Here is a 16,293-nt window from a genome sequence, read left to right as displayed (position 1 = left end):
GTCTATTAACTAGGGAGAAATTCATGTGATTTAAGACATAAAGCAGTATTTCTCAACCTCAGCAACTATGTAGCTGGTTGGGGGATTCTGGGAGTTCAACCACCCATCTTAAAGTTGCTGAAGTTGAGAAGCACCATGGTAGAGAATTATTTGTTGAAATGAACCTTTATCGTCAAAGTACAACTATGTGTACATTGAGATTAGCTGAGCCTCCCTTTGTGCTCCCACCCCCCAACACACAGTGACAACAAACCCTCCATCTTACTACACCATGTGAACCAACTACACCACACACCGGTTTCCCAAGTCAATTCTGCATAAAATTCACAAAAGTTATTTCTCATTCAAAAGCCTAACAGCCCACGGATAAAAGCTATTTTTCAGCCTGTTGGTGCGGCTGGCTATACTCCTATATCTCCTACCCGATGGTAGGAGTGTAAAGTGATACCATCCAGGGTATCTCTTTGTTGGTGCAGCAATTACATGTTTGGGAACCAGTCTTTGCTGAATTATGCCAGCTCTTCCTACAGCCCGTCCCTGTTTTAATCTCCCCCTTTCTGACATCAGGCGTGAAAATGAACTGAAGCTGCCCCATGATTGGCTGTGCTACCTGGCTCCAGAGATTGTGCGCGAGATGGCTCCAGGGAAAGGTGAAGATAAGCTGCCCTTCTCCAAAGCTGCTGATGTCTATGCTTTTGGGTAAGAAGGAGAAAAGGTCACAGCAGGTGCTTCTTCTCAAGATATATTGCCTTTCTGGAAAGAACACAGTGTGGCCATCTGGGGAAAGCTAAGCAGGTCTGGAAGGGGTTAGCGCTTGGATGGGGGATGATCTGAAGACCCCCCATAGAGCCCAGTTTTAACTTGGCTGGAGAATGTTGAGAAAGACACAATCAGTGCCTTGATGGCACCCCAAATCATGCCCTGAAAAATCTTACTATGTTGTATACAATCATGAATTCTAACCAGTGGACCTCCAGGAATCCTGGTGGCGCAGTGGTTAGAATGCAGTATTGGTGGCAAATTCTGCCCACAACTAGGAGTTCGATCCTGACAGGCTCAAGGTTGACTCAGCCTTTCATCCTTCCAAGGTCAGTAAAATGAGGACCCAGGTTGTTGGGGGCAATATACAAATAATGCTTACCTTGTAAACCGCTCAGAGAGTGTCGTAAAGCACTATGCGGTGGTATATAAGTCTAAGTCAGGGGTAGGCAACCTTGGCTCTTTTATGACTCGTGGCCTTCAACTCCCAGAATTCCTGAGCCAACCATGCTGAGGGGAAAGGGAGAGGTTTCCAAGCTGAGCCGTGCTGGCTCAGGAATTCTGGGAGTTGAAGTCCCTGAGTCATAAAAGAGCCAAGGTTGCTTACCCCGGGCCTAGGGCAACAGTTTTTGAACCATGTACCTCAAATGAGCTAAGTTACAGCATGCGTCCAAAATAGGAGGACCTATGATTCCCAAGGGACTGAAATTTGGGGAAGCTGTGGCTGCCTCAGGGTGGCTGGGTTGCTGCGGCAGTCAGGTGATCTTCCCTTTCACTGAGCAATTATATGCGATGCAATTAAGCGTTAAAAATGATTGGGAAAGATGCTAACGTGTTTTCAAAAATCAAGTGAAATATTTGCATCTGTGGGTGTGGGTGTTTAACTTGCATTCACTGATTTTTATATTTTACATCTTGTGAAAATTAATGACATTTCAAAAGTCATGACATTTGAAAATTGCTGTTCCGGGAAACTTCAACTCTCTTTAAAAAGGAAAAAATAGCTTTTTCTCTCCTAACACAGTCCCAATTGTGGTCTAACTTAAGGCGGTTTTTAAAATTTTTTATAGTTTGTCACACAGTCAGCCAGATGTGCAGACTATATTTGGCATTTTGTCTACTGGTTATTATTAACTTAAATTATTAAGAGTTGTCTTCATAGTTTATACAGGCAGTCCTTGACTTACAACAGCTTGTTTAATGACCATAGAAAGTTACAACGGCACCGGAAAAAGTGACTTATGACCGTTTTTCACAGTTTACGACCACTGCAGCATCCCCATGGTCATGTGATCAAAATTCAGACTATTGGCAACTGACTCACATTTATGATGGTTGCACTGTTCTGTTCCCCTTTTGCAACTGTCCAACAACTAAAGTCAGTGGGGAAGCCAGATTCACTTAACAAGTGTGATACTCATTTAACTACTACAGTGATTCACTTAATAGCTGTGTCAAGAAAGGTCATAAAATGGGGCAAAACTCTCTTAATTGTCTCAGCACAGAAGTTTTTGGCTCCATTGTGGTCACAAGTTGAGGACTACCTGTAGTACAGTTCTCAGTATTATGATCCTTGGCTGAATTAGAAATGGGGACTTACCACCCGAGACTTTGAGATGGGCCGCAGACTGGAAGGGGTGTATTTCAGAAGCAAAATACTTGAGCATCAGGATGCAGAATACAAGTAGTCCTCAACGTACGACCACAATTTAGCCCAGAATTTCTGTTGCTAAGTGAAACATTTGTTAAGCGTGTTTTGCTCCATTTTACAACTTTTCATGCCACAGCTGTTAAATGAATCACTGCAGTTGGTAAAATCATAACACGGTTGTTAAGTGAACCCGGCTTCCCCATTGACTTTAGTTGTCAGAAGGTCGCAAAAGGGGATCACATGACCCCGGGACTCTGTAACCGTCATAAATAGGAATCAGTTGCCAAGTATCTGAATTTTGATCACATGACCACCGGAGATGCTGCAACGGTTGTAAATATGAAAAACAGCCCTAGGTCACTTTTGTCAGTGACGTAACTTTGAATGGTCACTAAATGAGCTGTTGTAAGTCGAGTACTACCTGCATATGAGGTCTGTATGTTGGAAAACTCCAAGGACAATGTGTCAAAAACATGGCAATTACACTTTGTCTCAAACATATGTGATTGATATTAGAGTTTATTGGCACTGTATTTGTGTGTCAGCTTAATTGTCAGCTAGTTGAAACCTGGCGGCGTCATTTGTGCATTTTCTATTTGTTAAAATGTGTCCTGATAATCTAGACCAGGGGTCTTCAAACTTGGCCCTTTTATGACTTGTGGACTTCAACTCCCAGAATTCCTCAGCCAGCAAAGCTGGCTGAGGAATTCTGGGAGTTGAAATCCACAAGTCATAAAAGGGCCAAGTTTGAAGACCCCTGATCTAGACTCTGAGGTTTACAGTGATACCTATAAATTGATTCTGGAAGGTGCAATGAGTAAACAAAAACAATAATTACCAAATTTTTCCAATAAGGAATAATGTAGTGAGTCATAAGACAGCTGTTTGGTTTGCTGAACACCAAACAAACAATGAGTATCACCACAAAATTCAATGAGTTTCAAAGCAGTTGAGTACCAAGCTACCACTGTATAGTTAATAGTTCAGTGTATTGTACAAAGCTAGAACACTGAGTTAATTCAGGAACAGAATTAAGCATCTTGGACAATTCATTTGCCCAGAAGCTAGATGGGGTGTGTGGTTTGCTTCCTGGTATATGGAGTTGGTAGTCATTTTATGAAAATGCCAAGAGCATGTTCTCATAGTACTGGTTTCCAAAGTTTGCCTCCAGCTAGTTAAACAATATTCCCAATGGGATGTTTTGGTTTACAATTCCCAACACCACCAGCCAGCACACCATTGGAAAGCCAGCAGAAAAGCAGTGTTTTGCAGCAGCTTGTGCCACCTTCAGGATTCTGTCAGCCAAAAGATTAAAAAGACAAAATTCAATCAGGTTGGCCTGGCATATGATTTATTTAGACCCCCACCTTTTCTACTGAAGTTCAAGTGGCAAACACAGTGTTCACCCCTGTGAGAATTAATCTTCCAGCCTCTATTTGAAGACCTCTAGCAAAGAATTTGCTACTTCATGTAGCATTCTGCTCCACTGGCTGATTTTTAAAGGAGCCCACACAAATGAATGAATGAATGAATGAATGAATGAATGAACGAACACTGCCTGCTTGCCTATTTGGTGACTTGGCTGTCAACAGTGCAGACCTTCACCTTGGAACTGCTTTGCTTCTCAGGACCGTGTGGTACGAGCTCCAGGCCAGGGAATGGCCCTTTCAGAGCCAGCCAGCGGAGGCCTTGATTTGGCAGATCGGAAGCGGTGAAGGAATGAAGCAAGTCCTGCAAGCCAGTAGCCTGGGGAAAGAAGTCGGGGTAAGTGGATGTGGGCTCTGCCCTCCTGGCCAAACCTCCACCTCATGGAGTCCCAGAGTGGGATCCAGGAATCTTAGAACCAGCTGGAGCCTAGGGTACCAAAGGATGCGCTTCCCATTCACAAATTCTACCTTTGTCTCATTTATCAGGTGGGACTTGAATTTCAGTTCTCAAACCTCCAGGAGCCTTTCTTTGGGCATCCAAATATGCCTCCTTTTTATTAATTTGGTTTACACTTCCCTTTTCATTGAGGAGCTCAAGGTGGCCCACATTGTATCCTATCCTCTTTAAAATAATTAGCAATACACGTAATGATCAATCGCTTAGCAACCAGTAATAATAATAATAAACTTTATTGTCAAAGTACAACATGTGTACATTGAGATTAGCTGAGCCTCCCCCCGTGCTCTCTCCCCCCAACACACAGTGACAACAAACCCTCCATCCCACCACACCATGTGAACCAACTACACCACACACCGGCCTCCCAAGTCAATTCTGCATAAGTTCACAGAGATTATGTCCCATTTAAAAGCCTAACAGCCCACGGATAAAAGCTATTTTTCAGCCTGTTGGTACGGCTGGCTATATTTACGACGCAGCTCCGGAGTTCCAACAATGGCATCCCACACAGTCACGTGACTCCATTTCAAGTGCTTGGCAACTGGCTCGCCTTTATGACCAGTTGCCATATTCTACAGTCATGTGATACGATTAAGGTTTTTTTTTTGTCAGAAAGGCTGGTTTCAGGCAAAAAAAAAAACCCTCACAGGAATGCATTGACTTGCTTAATGACTGCCATGTTCACTTAATCAGTGTTTGTTTTACGACTGCCATGTTCACTTAATGGCTGCGGCAAAAAAAAAACCCAACTAAATTCAGATCAGTCGTGTGGGTGCCTCAATTTACAACCATCATGACTTACAACAAAAATTCCAGTCTCCGTTGGCAGTCGTAAGTCCAGGACCAACTGTAGGTTCTCCTTTTTCACCCCGTCCAGTTTCCCAGGACAGTGACATCCCCAGCCTGATTTCTGACTTCCTTTTCCCCTTGTGGGGGCTCATGTTTTCTGTATCCAAATAATGCCTGGATTTGTTGACATGACTGAGCAGAAGTTCTGCATTTACATTCAGTCTATCAAATCTCCAGGTTTAGCCTGTGACTTTGCAATTCCTTCCAAGTCAGGCCTGTTAAGAAGCAGCTCTTAGAAGCCTCCATCTTCAAACTGATAGTTTGAACTACAACTCCCATTGCCACAAAGGATTGTAGATGTTGTAGAGCAGAGGTCCGCAACCTTTTGGGCACCAGGGAGCAGTTCCATGGAGGGAGGTTTTTCTGTGGACTGGAGGGTGTGTGGTTTTGTGTGCTGCCTGCCTCCTGCGGATGGGGCTTTGATTGTTTGTGCGGACCAGTTGCTGACATGCTGGATCCCTGTTGTAGAGCAACTTATTTGGGCTGCTTGCAGTTAACCCAGGCTTTTTTAAAAAAAACCTTGTACCGTTTGGGCTCTTTGTATTGGAATGGCTTTCTTTTCCAAGGATGCTATGGATTATTTTTTTTAAAAAAAGATGATTGTCATCTTGTAGGAAATCCTTTCGGCGTGTTGGGCTTTTGATGTGGCTGAGCGGCCCAAATTCACCCTCTTGATGGAAATGCTTGAAAAATTGCCAAAGCTTAACCGGAGGCTTTCTCACCCAGGACACTTCTGGAAATCAGCTGAGTACGTATTGTCTCTCCTTGTCTCACCCATTTCCCAAAATTGCATTTTTATTAGGCTTTTGATTGATGAAGAAATGAGTCATGGTCCCAGGGTGGCAGGTTCGATAGACACCTCCATATTTATTACAACTTAATAATAAGAAAGGCTTGTGTGTGTTTCCCAAATAAAGTGGCTATTTAATAAAGTGGGACTTCTTTAAACAAATCATAATATCATCCAACTTTAAATCTGCCTCCTCTGTCTCCTCCCACCAATCACGTTTTATTTCACTTTCATTTGTTGTCAGTGTGGGTGTGACTGCACCAAGACAGAGTTTTCCAAAGAGTCTTGTGCCATTTAAAAAGTAATTTTTTCATCCCTGAAGCTAGCTGGCTGAATGGCTGACAGGCAGGCAGGCAGGCAGGAAGAAAGGGAGAGAGAGAGAGGAAGGAAGGAAGGAAGGAAGGAAGGAAGGAAGGAAGGAAGGAAGGAAGGAAGGAAGGAAGGAAGGAAGGAAGGGGAATTCTGGGAGTTGAAGTCCACATATTGTAAAGTTGCCAAGATTGGGAAACACTGCCTATGTGCAGTGCACATAAAAAACAACCAGAGCTTCAACTGCCACCTTGACTTTTGAGACAACGCTGTGGACATCCCTGAAGCCTGGATAGAAGCCCTCCTAGCCAAAATGCAGGTAGCGGTATCTGTCTTACAGGTGGTCCTCGATCTACCATCATTTGTTTACTAATTGTTCAAAGTTACAGTGGCACTGGAAAAAAATGTGACAATCACTCCTCGCAATTAACAACCGTTGCAGCATCCCCATGCTCCTGTGATCAAAATTCAGGCGCTTGGCGGCCGGCATGTACTTACAGTGCTTGGAGCACCCCAAGGTCATGAGATCGCCATTTGCAACCTTCCCAGCCAGCTTCTGACAAGCAAAGTCCATTTGGGAAGCTGGATTTGCTTCATGCCTGCCTGATTCATTTAACGACTGCAGAGTTTTGTCAGGGCAAAAACAGTTGTAAAATCAGGTGCCACTCGCTTAAAAACTGCCTTCCTTAACAATAGAAATTCTGGTCCCAAAACTGTGACTGTAAGTTGAGAACTATCTGTAATCCCCTTTTCTCATGCTGCTAACAAATATTGTGGCATCTGACAAAATGTGAGAAACATGCACCACACACACACACACACACAATGTCCTCCCTGCATCACTGAAACATTAGTCTTGCTTCTGAGCTTCCCATCATTTCACATCAGAGAAGCAGCATCTGGGTTCACTTGTTATACAGTGATACCTCAGTATTTGGGGTTGTTTCTGGGAGGGGCAACGAGTACAAAAAAGGAGGAGTCCCAAACAAACCACGTGATTTTACTATGTAATATTTTGTTTTGGCTGGGAAGAACTTTCTGTCTGTTATTTTTTCTATGTCAGTAACCCTCCCAGCATGGTGGACTTCCTGTCTGCCCTCTATGGTGTGTCCCCCTCCTCTTGCAGTGACCTTCCCAGCATGGTGGACTTCCTGTCTGCCCTCTATGGTGTGTCCCCCTCCTCTTGCAGTGACCTTCCCAGCATGGTGGACTTCCTGTCTGCCCTCTGTGGCTGTCCTCCTTTTGCAGTGACGTTCCCAGCATGGCGAACTTGGCTTTACAACCACAGTGATCCACTTAACCACCACAGCAAAAAAAAAAAAAGGTTGCAAAATCAGTCACAGTCACATGGTGACCCACTTAATGACCGATATGTTTTATGACAGTAATTTTGGACTGAATTATGGTCATAAATCAAGGAGTACCTGTACTCTTTTTCCCTAGGATTTCATAGAAGGAGGTCTTTCCCCCCCAAGAATTTTATTAATAGTTTAATAAATGTATTAATTTCATGAGATAAAATGAAAACAAAGACAATAGGAAAGGAGGGGAAGGAAAAAAAAGGTGAAAGAGAGGTGTAGGGCAAAGGGGTTAAAAAAAAAGAAGGCATTAACGTTCAGCTTTTTTCAGTGCAGTCAAGTACAAAACAGAATTTTGACCTTGGCGGTTCTTCTCCTCGGACCTCTGGCCCAGAGCAAAAAAAAAAAATCTGACCATTTGAGACCCACGTTTCTGTGGAATCAGTTCAGTTAGGAAAATGAGCTCTGAATAGCTAAACACACAAATCTCTTCCCCCCCCCCCCCCCGTGTTTCTGACCTTTTAACCTTTTGGACTGTGAACTAACTCTCCTCTCTTTTGTATGTTTTCCTTCTACCTTCTCTCTTACAGGTTGTAGCTCCTGGCCCGCAATGCTGAATTTCTTCTTGCATGAGCACTTGTGACTAATCTACCCAGCAGCTCCGACCTTGTGCACACAAGCTGTGTGTGCGCACCTGCTTTCTGTTTTTAACTCTTGAGTGCCCCTGATGCTGCTAACGGTTCCTTCTCCCATCCTGCCTCTTTTCTTGGTGTGGGCTGCTCAACTGAAGTAACCTGTCTGTTAAGAACTCTTGCCTCTCTGTTAACACTCGACGACATGAAATTTCCCCACTCCTGAAAGCGCAACCGCCTTGCTCCTTGGAGCAACTCACCTCCCCACCCCCCACCCCCAGTGCTTTCTCTGTCACACACACTCTCTGCACTCCTACCACCAGCCCGGTCTGCAAGATGTAAGCAAGCACAAAAGGCAAAAACCTAACAGCGTTGTGTGCTTGTCCTTGGTAGGCGAGTTTTGAAATAAAGACACGTTGAACTCTAGTGTGCATTTGACTTCCAGCCAAGAGAGACATTAAAAACCTGTGTTGATTCTTCCATAACAGCTCCAGTGGAGCTAATTAGAAATGTATAAATTTTTATCCCACCCAGCCAGGGGATAAATTAAGACCAAGTCTTAAAAAAAACAAAAACCTGAACTGATGAGTGATTGTAACAAGTGCTGAGTTGGCTAATTTTTCGTTGTGTCAAAAGTGGTATATATCTTTGCATGTTTCACTTCCATTGTCTTTTAGAATATTGTATACTGTTCCTGTTTATCACTTTAATGTATATTCTGCCTTTCTGTAAATGGAAGAAGCATTACTGCATGCGTGAAAGAGAAAGGGGGGAAGAGGACTTTTTTTTTTAAGATTGTAGTTTGTACATTATTATTTGTATTAAAAGCAAGAACATTTTTAAATGGCTGTCCAGTTGAAATGGGAACAACAATTTAATGGGGAATTTGAACATGCAGTCGTTTTACTAATTTCCAGTGTAGTCCTGTTTATGTCTGTATTGTCCTTGGTGTTTGTTCTCTGAGCCTGGTTGCTGGTTTGCAGACATTTTATGACGTGACTAGGTAACATCATCAGTGCTAGTGAGTGTGGGGTTTGTCTCCTTTTTATATAAAGCCGTGGTGGTGTAGTGGTTAGAATGTATTGCAGGCTGTTGACTGCCAGCAGTTCGATTCTCAATGGATCAAGGTTGATAATAATAATAATAATAATAATAATAATAATAATAATAATAATAATAATAATAATAATGAGTTGGAAGGGACCTTGGAGGTCATCTAGTCCAACCCCCTGCTCAGGCAGGAAACCTTCCATCCTTCCAAGATTGGTAAAATGAGGACCCAGATTGTTGGGGTCAATATGCTGACTCTGTAAACTGCTTAGGTAAAGGTAAAGGTTCCCCCGCACATGCATGCTAGTCGTTTCCAACTCTAGGGGCCGGTGCTCATCTCCGTTTCAAAGCCGAAGAGCCAGCGCTTGTCCGAGGACGTCTCCGTGGTCATGTGGCCGGCATGACTAGACGCCAAAGGCGCACGGAACGCTGTTACCTTCCCACTGTAGTGGTCCCTATTTTTCTACTTGCATTTTTACGTGCTTTCGAACTGCTAGGTTGGCAGAAGCTGGGACGAGTAACAGGCGCTCACTCTGTTACGTGGCACTCGGGATTCGACCCGCCAAACTGCCGACCTTCAGATCGACAAGCTCAGCGTCCTAACCCACTGAGCCACCGCATCCCTAAACTGCTTAGAGAGGGCTGTAAAGCACTGTGAAGTGGTATATAAGTCTAAGTGCTATTGCAATTTCTATTGCTATATACAATAGTTTGACCTACCAGTGCAGATGGGGAAGTGGTTTCTCCTTGGTAGTTCCTTGATTAGACTATTGTTTTTTGCTTGATTGTTTGTCTGGTATTTATCCCTGCTTATCTGGGTGTTAGTTGCTGGAGAGGATGCATACTGGTTTTTTTTTGTTTACTTAATGTTTTTATTGTCTCTTTTGAATGGTGTTTAAATGTGGTTTATTTCTATGTGTCTATTGAGGACTGAACAGGGAGCAAACCCCACACTCATTAGCACTGATGATGTTACCTGGTTGGGTCATGAAATGTCTGTAAGCAAGTTCAGAACGCAGTGAGGAATCCGCAATTCGGTTCTGAGCTTCTGATGTATCCAAATCTATTTATGTCTGTTTTAAAGTAAGAGGGATACCATTGCAGCCTAAATATTTCAACAGTTCCAGTTTCACCCATGACATTTTTTTCCTCCCTGGAAATCTTCTCATAGCAGAAAGCAGTGGAGAGATTGATGACACCCATTTAGCTAATCGGCTGCAGAAGGCCTTGAATTGATGATATGATGCCTTTTAGAGCATGGGAAATTCAGAGTCTTCCAGCTTTTCTTCCATAAAGGATCTCAAAAGGAAAGGCCCCAGTCTGAAAACTAGTGGGTTCTTGGGCATCTAAATAGCCAGGGCACATTTTTTCATAGATAATAGTGAGTAAAGCATGCAGCAAAATACAGCATCCATTTCTGTGTTCATATGTAAATGTAGCCCATAGATAATAATTTCCTTTCACGGTACTGTTAGCCCTTGACTTACAAATGTAATGAAGCCCAGAATTTCCATCGTATGTCATGATAGACGTAAGTCATGGAACCCACGTGACCAACCCAATTTTATAACACTTCCTCCCGTTGTCATTAAGTGAATGTGGTGGATGTAAAGTGAACTCTGCAGTCATTAAGCAAATACTGCAGACAGTAGGTGAAACCATTGTCCGCAGTGGGTGGTTTTTTTTTGCTGGAAACCAGCAAAAAAAGTTGTAAATTGTGGTCATGTGACTGCGGACACACTGGAAATGGTTGTCGATGTGGGCCAATTGCTGAACACCCAAAATAGAATCACACGACTGCTGGGTGGCGGATGGCCATCAGATGTTTGAATCTAAGTTATGTCCATCATAACCTAGAATGATCGCTAAGCAACTGCTCAGAAGTCAACGACTACCTCTAAACAATGTTGTGTCGAGCACAGAAAAAGAAATAGCAAGCAAAGGAAACTCAAGGCAGAAGAGAAAAGAAAAATCTAATTAAGTCTCGATGACACAACACCATTGTTACACAGGCAGTCCTTGACGTAATGACCACAATTGAGCCCCCAATTTTCGTTGCTAAGTGAAACAGTTGTTAAGTGAATTTTGCCCCAGTTAATGACCTTTCCTGCTATAGTTGTTAAGGGAATCACTGCAGTTGTGAGTAACATGGTTGTTAATTGAATCTGGCTTCCCCATTGACTTTGCTTGTCAGAAGATAATCACATGACCCCTAGACATTGTGACCTTCATAAGTCAATTGCCAAGCATCCAAATTTTGATCATGTGACTATGGGATACTACAACAGTCGTAACTGTGAAAAACGGTCTTAAGTCACTTTTTTCAGTGTTGTTGTAACATTGAACGGTCACAAAGAACTGTCGTAAGTTAAGGACTACCTGTATTACCATCTTGTTAAATGTTTCATACCTTGCCTATTATGCTACACACCTGGGCCGCTAACTCTGGGAGTTGAAGTCCACAAGTCATAAAAGAACCAAGTTTGAAGACCCCTGCCATAAGTCAATGACTACCTGTAGTCCAGACCGAAAAGTGCCCCAAGACTCACAAATACTCTAGAGTGGCCCTTTTTGTAAGAGAGGGATGTGAATGGAGGTTTTCTTATCCTGAAAATTACTTTTTAATGAGAAAATGTTATGGGACAAAGTTGTTCAAAACGTTTGAAGTGCATGCACATTTTCTATAGGAGAGCTGTCATGTCTTGCTTTCTGCGTTGGAAATTAGAACCTGTTTGTTCACTGGCATTTCATTTTACTGTAGAAATTAACATGTAACTGTTTTAATTTCCATTCTCCTCCTCCTCTCCTTCAGCCTTAACAGTAGCAAAATGGTTATCCGTTTTGAACGATTTGCTCTGGGAGATCTGGAATCCAGTAATCAAAAGATATAGCTTGCTGTGTTTTAATGGTCCTTGGCTCCTGTGGTTTTGTTTTTTTTCCTCTGTGCCATTCACACGCCTGGGAAAAACCTGCCTGCGATCTTAAAACGGAAAATCCCCAAAGTCACGGAAGGAGAAGATGGCGGGACCACCCGCCCCCACACTGCCCTGGCAATATGGACGTTTGATGTGTTTGCTTAAGTCAGAGGCTTCCTTCTTGAAATGTTTACATTTGGATTACTTTTTTTTCTGTGTGGATTAACGGTTAATAATAAACGTGATAAAAAGATGTCTTTTTTTCCACAAACCCCCCCCCAAACAAACAAACAAACACCAAGCATTTTCAGTATCACTTTTCTTATTTCAAATTATTCGGGCACTATTTAAACCGTAGGATTACAACAAACCTGGGTTTTGTTGGCAAAGAAGCAAAAGAATTTTGCGTTGAGAGAGGACCTTTTGTCAAGCTGAAAGACTGACAAAATAGGCCTTGAGGGCAGGCATGGTAGTGTTTTAGAGGTCTGTGTGTGTGTGTGTGTGTGTGTGTGTGTGTGCATAGAGAGTGTGTGTGTGTGTGTGTGTGTGTGAGAGAGAGAGAGAGAGAGAGAGAGAGAGAGAGAGAGAGAGAGAGAGAGAGAGAGCGCTAAGACCCCTTTATGATTTGTGGACTTCTTGGCTGGCTCAGGAATTCTGGGAGTTGAAGTCCACAAGTCATAAAGTGTCCATAGTTCCCCACCTCTGATCTAAGCTGTCTGCAGGACACTGTTTCTCCCCTCCAAAGAGCATTCCAGCTTGGGGAAGGCCTGGAAAACTATGGGCCCTTTTTTCCAACCTCCCCCGCCAGGGTGCAGTTTGAAAGTGTGATAATCCTACTGGGTAGACAGGACCTCTGAGCCTGTACAGTATATGCATCTCTCAAGCTGCCAAACTCAAAATGAGCCTGAAATAAAATACATGCCCTAAAGCCATCTTACCTGGAGACCTGATATGGGTTGTGGCTGTACCTCTGAAAATTGCCATCTGAACTTTAATCCTGTGTAAAGAAGAAGAATTGTGTGGGATGCTGGTGACCACGGCATTCCTGTCACTTTTTTTGCCACAAACAAAGTGGTTTACTATCGATTTCCGGAATCTTTTTAACCACTCAATCCCTTCCTTTGTGATCTCCCAGTCTTGTTTCATTTCAGACTGTGTAAACCACCATTTATGTGATGGGTTTGGAAGCAGAGTTTCTCCAATATCAGAGGGCAAGAGTGGGGTGGGGGTTGAGGTAATCATGTGTGTGCATGTGTATAGTTCCTGCACTCTTCTACACAGCTGCCACCCTCTCCTAAGTAACAACTACTTCACCTTAAGGCACGAATAGAGAAACCTGTACCCTCCAGATTCTGTATTGTTAGACTTTAGATCCCATCATCCTGGCCTCCTGACGAGGGATAACAGTCTGATTAAACACATTTGGAGTAACATGCGCCAATCCTAATCTTATCCATGATCTAAACCCATGTTTCTCCTGCCCCCTTGTGGAGGAATGTGGAAGCTCTGTATTCAGAGCTGCCCTTTTTATGAACACAATAAATATTAAGCAGGGTATATTGGCTTTAGCTTACTGTCTATACCCAATTTTTAGGTTGTTGGTGCAATATTTTATTTTCCCTTTGTTTCTGAAACATTCTTTGGATTTATCATTCAGAAACATAGAATGGAAGTAATATAAGTGGTATAAACATGTTTCTATCTGTACGATCAATGAAACATGGAGTGTTCTGGATATACTGAGAAGTGTGGTTCACAGGTGACATTATGGGCTCAGTCCATTTTTGACATTAAACACCACACCTTGCCAATTTTAAGATGTGTGGACTTCAACTCCCAGAAATCCCCAGCCAGCCATGGGAATTCTGGGAACTGAAGTCCACAAATCTTAAAGGTGCCAAGGTAAAGGAATACTGACCTGAGGTTACAAGCCATTTCTGTCTGACTGTCTCTGCCTGCCAGTTCCTTAGAGAAGTCACCTGCAAATTACAATTATTATTTTTAATATGCCAGGAAGGAAAATTACAGAATACAGCAAGAGAAATCATACTAATTGTAATTATTATAATAAACACTTAACAAAGTTTAGGTTATGTCCTTGCTCAACTGAATTTCTGTGTCCTGGTTCACATGGCAGCCCAAATCTCTACATTCAATGCAGATTCCACTCTTATAAACCCCTTCTGTTTACACTGTTATATATCCAGAGACACATCTGCCAGAAAGTAAAGAGAAGGAATCACATTTTCCCCTCATCTTAAGGTAATATTTCACAGGAACACACACAAAACAAATCAAGAAACAAAACTGTGCTATCATTTGTTAATTATTCTTTTTATGCTGATTGTAAGAAAAAGAATTAGCACTGTGACATTGTGAGGTCATGTCTCTCTGATTCTTTTTAAAGGGAAGCACATCTGCACATCAAGAGTCTCCCTAATCACCATTTAAACCCTGTACGTAAACTTTTAAGTCTGTAATATTGGAGAAAATTTACTTTTTTTCTTAATGTAAACTTTGTACAGTAAATACACATGCCTATATATAAATATATAAATATTTTCTATCAACTAAGTTTTGTCTTCTGAAATGGCTATTAATTTAATTTAAAAATGGTTAGTATTAACAAAGAGTTCTGTATTTTTTTTTCAACTGTTCAGAGGAAAAAAGTCTGAAAAAGAACGTTCTATGCTAATGAAATTCTGGATATTTTAGAGTTTCTTTGAGTGAATAAAATTTTGCTCTGGATGAAACACCACGTGTGATGACATTTTTTACAACAATAATGCTGACTGTTTCTGTGGCTTTGGAATGTAACTGAAATGTAACTTGGGTTAGAATAAGTATAGTTGGGAGTTGAGGATTCTATAGAAAACTTCAGATGGTTTTCAGCAATTTTTTTTATTTTTTATTTTAATTCCATTTATATCCGGCCCTTCTCTGAAGACTCAGGGCGGCTTACAAGCTTAGCAGTAGCCTTCATTCTATGTATATGCCTGCTTATTAGGGCTTTCACACACCCCCAAGCGGCATTATTACAAAGTCAGCTTAATTGCCCCAACAATCTGGGTCCTCATTCCTGAAAAGGAGCTGCTATCTTTTTTATCTTGTGCAAAAATACTGCGTTTTTAGATCTTGGGGGGGGGGGGAATCCATGGGAACCCATAAAGGGCAAATGACATGTGTTTTGCGATATCACAGGTAAAATAACTCAACTTCTGTTCTCACAGCCAACCTCATGATACAAAAGATACAATCCCATCATTTTTGGAAGTTATCTTGATACACACATCACCGCAAGACACCACTGTAGGGATCTCTGGATATGAGCCGTGGTGGCGCAGTGATTAGAATGCAGTATTGCAGGCTTACTCTGCCCACTGTCAGGAGTTCGATCCTGACTGGCTCATGGTTGACTCAGCCTTCCATCCTTCTGAGGTCGGTAAACTGAGGACCCAGATCGTTGGGGGCCAATGTGCTGACACTGTAAACCGCTTAGAGCTGTGAAGCATTATGAAGCAGTATATAAGTCTAAATGCTATTGCTATATCTACAAGTCTGAAAATAGAGATGGCCCAGGAGAGACTTTGTGCTTACATTTCCAAACCCTTAAAAATAATCCTTTGGCAAATATTTCTGAATGAACTGAACAGCCGTACAATGAAACTGGAGGACTAAAATGTACCTTATGCTCAAGTAATTTGCCATGATCCTCTTTGTGGTTCCTGGGGCCCTTTCAAAGTGGGCAAGGCCAAAAGTGATAGTCCTTTTATGTATGTTTATAAGCCTTACGCATAAGACATCCATTTGTCTCCTTAAAACATCAAAGTCTCTGCATCTACCTGGTATATGGACACTGAACTTATAAAAGTTAATGCATTCCTAAGCTGTGAAGACGAAGCCTTCCAGGAATAGGGAACTAATGAAGGCGGAAGAGAGAATTTTTTAAAATCGGCAAGTTTTACACAGCTGAGGTTGAGAAACGCTGGCCTAGAGACTTGTGACAAATATAAGGCAAAGGATAGCCGGTGCCTGAAGGCAGCATGGATAGTTTGCAAAGACATTACAACAGCAGCCTGCCTCCAACCCGAAGTTATATAGGTAGTTCTTGATCTACATGCACAAATGGGACCAGAATTTCTATTGTTAATCA

General features: G+C 42.3%; 1 protein-coding gene across 1 annotated transcript in view; it reads left to right on the top strand.

Annotated features, from left to right (window-relative positions):
• The window catches only part of KSR1 (kinase suppressor of ras 1), a 180,099-nt gene extending 167,354 nt beyond the window's left edge, over positions 1-12,745 (top strand). The window contains exons 17-20 of the mRNA XM_083350342.1: positions 568-699; positions 4,039-4,174; positions 5,761-5,894; positions 12,038-12,745. Of these exons, the coding sequence (XP_083206468.1) occupies positions 568-699; positions 4,039-4,174; positions 5,761-5,894; positions 12,038-12,116 (481 nt within the window). The 3' untranslated portion in view covers positions 12,117-12,745. The remainder of the gene's footprint in view (positions 1-567; positions 700-4,038; positions 4,175-5,760; positions 5,895-12,037) is intronic.
• Positions 12,746-16,293: the final 3,548 nt, after the last annotated feature.

This window comes from Vipera ursinii (genome assembly GCF_947247035.1).
Source record: "Vipera ursinii genome assembly, chromosome: 1".
Lineage (NCBI taxonomy): Eukaryota > Metazoa > Chordata > Lepidosauria > Squamata > Viperidae > Vipera > Vipera ursinii.
The sequence above is the reverse complement of the archived record's forward strand: the minus strand, read 5'-3'. Positions and strand labels throughout refer to the sequence as shown.